This window comes from Olea europaea, unplaced genomic scaffold, assembly GCF_002742605.1.
Source record: "Olea europaea var. sylvestris unplaced genomic scaffold, O_europaea_v1 scaffold3444, whole genome shotgun sequence".
Classification (NCBI taxonomy): Eukaryota; Viridiplantae; Streptophyta; class Magnoliopsida; order Lamiales; family Oleaceae; genus Olea; species Olea europaea.
In genome coordinates this window covers 40,599-48,781 of record NW_019253503.1, presented here as the reverse complement: position 1 = coordinate 48,781, position 8,183 = coordinate 40,599, and the positions used below count along the sequence as shown (strand labels likewise).

The following is an 8,183-nucleotide window of genomic DNA, read 5'->3' as shown; positions in this document are numbered from 1 at the left end:
GGGGGAACGAAATTTAGACCCTCTTTGACAACCGTTGAAAAGAGACTTAAATTTGAAGTTTTTATATTATTTTTCTTTTCTAAGTTTATTAAATTACTAGTAAAAATGCTTAATTAATTGAAATAATGAATATATAAATGTTGCTATTGATTTATTTTAAGTTATTAATTGTGCAGTAGATATTATTGATTACACAACCATCGTTAGATTGACCGTACGTGCATATATATCTTTATTTTAAGTTATTAATTGTTAGGTTTCTATTGTATTGACAATTATTTAGATAAATGGATTAACATGAAAGATTTGTAAAAGTCAAGAAATCTTTTGAAGTTCGTAGTATAGTCTTTGAAGGAGGCCAAGATGTCCCAGAAGATCACATATGATTAAATGAATGTAATTAGAAGTCTAAAGAATATCAAAGAGCCGCATAAGTTATGTTCCAAATTTTCAGTGGTAATTTGCAATGCATTTTTCACATAGAAAATATTGAATTTGGACAAGGCTATTTCTAGGAGTTTTATGTTGGCTTTCTAGAGCATTTTGAATCACTTCAACTAGGCATCGAAAGAGAAAGTTACAATGAAAATACTGACAGCTATTCAGCTGTCGCTCAACTGTCGCTGGCTGTTTGCTCGAGCGACAAAAACAGAATGCATCTCACTCGCCTGTCGCTAGCTCCTCCCTCGAGAGACAGAGTTATGTGCGAAACACTCTAATTTCCATTTTTGAAGAGTTTTACATGGTCCATACTACCTAAACACTTTCAACTATAAATACCCAAGTCCTTGCATGAATTTTTTGGTTTTTCATGGTGCTTCTTATTCATAATATATTCATAAATGATTATGTGGTGGTAAATTCAAATAGTCAGTCCTCTATACATCTATGTAAAAACCCTATTTTTCACGAACGCACCAAGCACATTGAAAATGGTTGAATAGTTTGCTTCAATCAAATATATGATGTTGGGATTGACAAGTATATATATAAGTATCTCATCTTAAATATGTATATTATTGTATGTGTAAGAATATCTCTACTGTCTCATTAGGAAGGTCCTCAAAAGAGTAACAATGTCGAACACTTGTTTTCTTTCTACTTCTTGGATACATCCATTTCACTATTTTGCCCTAGCTTCGACTAGAGGGTAAACAAACCCTATTTACCCATAGCTGCAGGATCTTTCAGAACAATCTACATGGTTCATGGTGTTATTGCTTGTTGTTATTGACCTTTTAATAGTTGGGATGAACTTTGGTCCGTCTATAACTGGTATTTATTGCTTTGGTCTTTTATGAAGTGCAATCCTATCTTACATGCCTTAGGTGATATGCATTCTCTCACGATCTCCCTTAATTAATGACACGACCCGTCCCGAATCACTTTAATGGACCCCAAACATGACGTGCACCGATGATAGATGCTGACTGGATGTCAAACCTATCATCAATGCTGACTATGAGTTACTACAAAATGTGCCAAAATCAAATGAAATGCAAAATATAATGAGATGGGCCCAAATTATTTACTTTATGCCTCATCAATATGAGTTTATAACACTCAACATGTCGTGTGACTCTCATTTTGAAATCATTAGGCCCTTCCAGCTAAAAAGAATCAATTGCTACTTGTAAGAAAATTACGGAAAAATATATGAGTTGATAGCTCAGTGAGTGGAGAAGTTCGAAAATAATTATACTTTTCCATTTAAACATTTTTCTCATACATAGGCATCAAGCTCATATCATTTAGTAATTCACACAATAGCCTCATAAAATTTATATCCAAAAAAATTGAGAAATTCTCATAACTCTATAAATATCATCTCATATCCATGATAGTCATTAGCTGATATCTATACCATCATCTCATCACATCACATGTGATCTACCAAAAATGTACCCTCTGACTAAAATATGTAATTCGCGCCTCGGGTTAATTACTTTCGCCACGGGCCTTTGGCCTCCTCTATGAACGAAAGCCGGTCTCAAGACCTCTAGTAATCAATTCTAGAACACGGCAAAGGCCTCTCAGTGAACTATATGTATATGGTCGAGACCCCTTCATCCTCGGTCCAAGACCCCTCAGCATAGTATAGAACACGGCCAATGCCCTTTTGTGAACTAGAAGAAATATATAATCACGGGTACTTTTCTGATCGATCTCAATATCACATATCTCACATACCAAACAATTCTTAATATCATAAAAAATCCTTAAAATTCCGCATGGATCATAATAAAAGAAATTTTTATCGTAATCACATAATGAAGCAAATTAAATTTTTATTGTAATCACATAATGAAGCAAATAAATCATATAAGTGCATATACTTTGATACTATACTTAATTTATAAATACTTTAAAAATATTTATATTTTTCCACTCACAGAACTATGATCGCAAAATGAACTCGGTTGGTAAGCTGTCCCGATGTCAGTATTGCCGCCTGAAATATAATATAATTTTTAAATCAACAATTAATTATTTTAAGTAATCTCAATAATTAAATAGGCGATACCCAAACTTAATCATTTCACGTTTAAGCAATTTCTACAGTCTCTTTAATCACTAAAATTAGTTTTTCTTTCACTTTACTCAATTTCATAATTTATTATACTTAACCCCTTCGATAAACTTTTATTTAGTCTAAAAATCTAACAACTATAAAATTAAACATAACTTGAAATAAGTAACTTTTTACTTACCTTTCAAAATTGAGGAATTCAAGCTTAATACTAGAAATCACTTTTATATATATATATCCACCGCTTACCCATTTATTATATCTTTTTTTTTTTGCTTGACAATGTTGACTTTTCTTTTTTCCCTTTTTTTTTTCTTTTTACTAAATTAAGGTATTACAAAACTCATCCCCTCAAAAAAATTTCGTCATCAAAATTCAATTGACTAAGATTCGCACATGTAATATAAATAGGGAACACCTTTGATCCTCGCTTGCTATAACGCCTCATCTATTGAATGATTACTCCAACAAACTTTTAGTCCCAAAATTTAATCCTTCCTATCATACCTTTAATAACTTCCTAAGAGCCAATATATGATATTCTTGTCTTTTCCTTTTCCCAACTCTCAGGAAAACTCAATTATTTACCAATTTAAAGTCTAAGATACTACTTTTCATGTACTCCAAATCTTCACCTTACGCCATAGTTTAAACTATTCTATAATCACATTATTTTTCTATAACAATGTTAACATATTAAGATCTAACAACATTCTTTCTCCCATTTCGTTATACATCCTTGGAATATTTCAATATTATATATAACCTCAATTATCATCACTTGTGTCTAGTTTTTATATGTCAATTCTATGAAAATAAAGAATTATCCAAGTCTCCTTTAATTAACCAATGATAGTTGATAGCCTCTCTTTTGAATTTGTCTTCATAGTGTTTAACATTCTATCAAAAGAAGATGTAAAATGTAATTTAATTATATAACCTCTTACAGCTAACCAAAGATAGATACTCCAATTCCACCATGTAATCAACAATATTGTCTAGATATAATTTTATAAATTTATCATATGAACTGACTATATCTTTTAAAAATAATCTTGTAACCTTTATCAATCTATCCACAATGATTTAAATACTATTTTGTCTCCATTCCGTGTATTTGGAATCCCCGAACAAAAAATATTTGAGGGTAACTACCTCCATTCTAAATTGATAATATCTCAAAAAAATTCAATTGTTCATGATTTTCTAAAATTCTAGTTATCCCCAAAAAAACAATTGAGATAGCTCAATATGGTGTTTTTTTTTCCCTTTAATTCTATATCACCTACTAAAAATATATACACAATTTCCATTTCTACCATTTCGAATAAAATCTACCTTAAAGTCTGATGATTGATAACTATTGATATTTCTCGCAATGTGATGGCAAAATCCCAATATAACCAACTCCAAATCAACGATCTACAGTATCATCCATAATTTATAAGTTTACTTCAGAATACTTTCTAAACCTTAACAAAAATCATTATCGTGAATCAATCACTTATCATCTTTAGATATAAAAGCAAATATTTCCTCAAAATTTCCAGATAGCAAAACTTTTGACATTTCTATACTCATAAATTTTGTTCTTTCTTTCTACGAAGAGACAATAATAACATTTAATCATGAAAATCTATACTCTTATTTCATAAATGGGTCGTTGATCTATCATCAATGTATAATCATTCTTGTATATCGCATAAAGACCTTTAATTGGGATAATGTAACCTAAAGATACTATCCCACAATTGAATAAAAATTACATTCAATGATCACCCTAAACTTCAAACTATTCGACATATCACCCATATATTCCATCGCAAACAGATTTGAATAAACATGGAATATTTTATACGGGAAATCCAAAAATAAAATTGAAAATAACCCAAAAATTACATCACTAAAAAATTATTAAACTCATTTTAACTTCAAAATTTAACCAAATTGTATAGAATATAACACAATAATCTAACGAATGGCCTTATCAAAATTAATTAACTTAATAACCCAAATTTATCATCACATTATTTTGCTATAGGACAACCATTATATTCATTTACATGCTATTCACCGTATCATGTTATGATCATGTAACCTTGGCATTTATAGTCATATTGCCTGACCTAAAACATTTAATTATATCAATTTTCTTTAATACCCAGGATAATAACCTTCATATTTATCACATGAACATTTCACACATCAATATACTGCATGTTAATTTCCCAATCTCAATAAATTTCGATTATACCATTCTCTAATTTTGTTTTTCCACATAACATACCTAAATGCACATATTCATTTAATTCTATTTTTAAAGCAACAAATCGCCCCCTAATAGGTAATCATTATAAAGTTCATCCCTATTATTCTCACATTCCTTGTAATCAAACCACTCATAAATAATCGAAATAATTGGAATTACCGTTAATTTCATCGATGCTTAAAGTACACAATAACACATTGTCATCTATCACTCAACAAACCATCATTTTGCCTTCCACAATTTTTTATCATATAGCATAAATATACACCATCATGATTTCTATTATCATCCCATAAAAGTGGCCACAAATCACCACAAAATTTGATAACACTAATGACCATTTGGCTTCAAGAATAATTAAAATTCCCCACCGAACCTTGTATTTATCGTGCAAGCTATAGCTAAAATTTTCCTATGTACTCATAAAAAAAATCATGTAGTTCTAGAAATAAATTAATAACTTAGTGGTTGTAACATCTGTAACTTCGAATGCCCCGTAAAATCATCAAAATCTGTTCAAATCTTAATAGGTTACATACACACATAGTTCCAACCCAACAACTAATAACATTTCCAACCATCTGATCATTACAACTACCATACTTACATACGAGTCATTTCTAAATCTGTTAAAAAATAATTTTCTATTATTTTGGGTTCTATACATTCGAGCTAGAGTGCTTATGATTTCTGCCACCACGACATTTGACCATACGCACTGAATATGCATGATATGTCAATGCATGAACTACAAGGACTTTCAAAACTTTATAACCATGCTCTGATACCACTTTGACACGACCCGTCCCGAATCACCCTAGTGGACCCGAAACGTGACGGCGCCGATGATAGATGCTGACTAGATGTCAAATCTATCATCAAGACTAACTATGAGTTATTAAAAAATGCGCCAAAATCAAATGAAATGCAAAATATAATGAGATGTACTCAAATTATTTACTTTATGCCTCATCAATATGAGTTTATAACACTCAACATGTCGTGTGGCTCTCATTCCAAAATCATTAGGCCCTTCCAGCTAAAAAGAATCAATTGCTACCTGTAAGAAAATTATAGAAAAATATATGAGTTGATAGCTCAGTGAGTGGAGAAGTTCGAAAATAATTATACTTTTCCATTTAAACATTTTTCTCATATATAGACATCAACTCTGGTAGATCCACTCTGGTAAATTGGCTGAAACCTTTACATTATCGTACTGACAGATCATCGTATGGGGTGATCATTAGGATTGGGGGTTATCATTGTTTGGCAACCATTGCTTGTGCTAGAAAATTTAGGAATTATCTACCCTATTTGAAGTGTTGAAGTTGATTGAACGTTAGTAATTGATTTTGTGCTTTAACTATCATATAGTCACTATGTGAGACTTGTTGCGTGAAAATTCAAAATCTTGTTTACATGCCTTCGTGCTGTATTGATTATCCTGTTAGAACACTTGGACTTGACATGTTTGAACATTTCCTTGATCCAAGATCGCAAATCTTATGAAACCCTGGGAATCTAGAGCGGTGTATATTGCAACCTTAGGATTACTTTGTGTGACATATCTGTGCATTTGGTTGTTCTGTTTTTCCCAAAAATATCTTCACATTTCGAAGTTAGAATTTTTAATGAAAAATGAGATTTTTTAATTTGGCAACAAAAGAAGAAGGGCAAAAGACGAGACAAGTCTAGTGGTAGAAGGTGTTACAGTTGTGGTAAGCCTGGGTACTTTATTAGGGATTGCTCCAGGAAGAAAGATAAGCTAAAGGGTAAGATGAGAGGTAAGGTGAATTTGGCTTTAGGGTCGAGTGATGACCCTAGTGAGGTTTATTGAGAGTAAGCCTAGTTACTGCATATGAATCTGTGTGTGATCCTTTCGGTATATGTGTGATTGTCTAAATTTTGTTGCATAATTATTTGCTACATTTCAATGTGTTTGATATGAGCATTTGCATGAATTTGGGACAATATGATTACTTAGTGTAATTGTTTGCATGCATAGTGGATCATGATGCATCTGCATTATGGTGTATGTCTTTTGGTGAGGTGGAGTTTAGATGCCTTGGAATACATTGTGGTTTGTACCAAGGATGTGGTGTGTGACATTTGGATCATGAATGGAGATATAATGAAATGTCTAGAATTGTTAATCTGTAAAGAGACCCGGATCAGGTGGATTGTAAGAGATATACTTCTATTACTTTTGTTAGATGGAGACCCATTATCCATGCAGGTTGGGAGAAGTGATGTGGAAATAGAGGATTATCCCATGGACTTAGGATCTATTGTGACCTACCGGTTAGACATGGGTTGAGTGATCATCTAGTGATCATATTGGGCGATGAGAGGAGGTACGTGTTCTCGAGGTATGAGTAACACAAAATGGGATATGATAGGTGTGTTGAGATCTTTTCGTGGGTCATTTATGCATTTGTTGCATATGTGGTTGACCATGTGTTTGATTAACTTAGTTTTAGTCTGTGGTTCTGTGTGTACTTGATTTTGAAAGGATATGTATATTATCCTAAATAATATCTTCATCGCATGATTATTTGTTCACTATGAATACTAGGGGTGTTAACGAGTTGAGCCGAGTCAGCTCGCGAGTCGAAAATCAAGGCTTGACCTTGGCTCAAGCTTTTTTTTGCCCGAGCTAAGCAAAAGCTCTGCCAAAAAATCGAGGCTCAACCCGAGATTTTGGCTATACATTGCAGAAGCCGGAGTTACAATCTTTATTACTGGTTGTCGGAAAGTAAAGAAGGTATTGGTTGAAGGGCAAAGAGTTAGAAAGTGGACTAAGCTTTTGGCTCTTTATCTCTTCACGAGTTCTAGAAAACATTCTTCGTAGAAAGAAAATGTGAATGAAAGATCCCCTGAACTAACTTGGTCCCACTGTGCTGACCTCATAATCATTTGTTACTTCGAATCTAAAAACTAAGATGCATTAGAAATAAATACAATTTAATAGGTGTAATTTTGTCTCATTTTTTTACTTGAACAAGTCGTGGGACTTGGTTTTTGGTGAGTTTCATGATTTTCAGGCATAGCTTTGCTTTTGTTTGTGATGAAATCATTTATCTTAAAAGTCCTTATTTTCAAATGCATCATTAGTGTGGCTATTGAACTAAATCCCACAATAAATAATTGCTTTTCAGGTGGTTGATAAATAGTTAATGAATTTCGTGAAATAGAAACAAAATTCAAATATCAGTATCATTGTCTTATCAACTGGTCTTCATCCAAATTAAGCAACTACAATTTTTTTTTAAATTTGTTTGCAGTTACGATTTCTCAAGAGCTAGTTCTTCAAAATATTCTTGAGTCGCAAATACCAACCGATTGATTTTTAGAAAAAAAAAAAAACAAATAGACGACTCT

The 8,183-nt window shown here is 32.1% G+C and overlaps 1 protein-coding gene across 1 annotated transcript in view; it reads left to right on the top strand.

Moving 5' to 3' along the window:
* Positions 1 to 1,301, top strand: part of LOC111386172 — a 2,890-nt gene extending 1,589 nt beyond the window's left edge. The window contains exons 3-4 of the mRNA XM_023010625.1: positions 1,055 to 1,070; positions 1,246 to 1,301. Of these exons, the coding sequence (XP_022866393.1) occupies positions 1,055 to 1,070; positions 1,246 to 1,301 (72 nt within the window). The remainder of the gene's footprint in view (positions 1 to 1,054; positions 1,071 to 1,245) is intronic.
* The last annotated feature ends 6,882 nt before the right edge of the window (positions 1,302 to 8,183 follow it).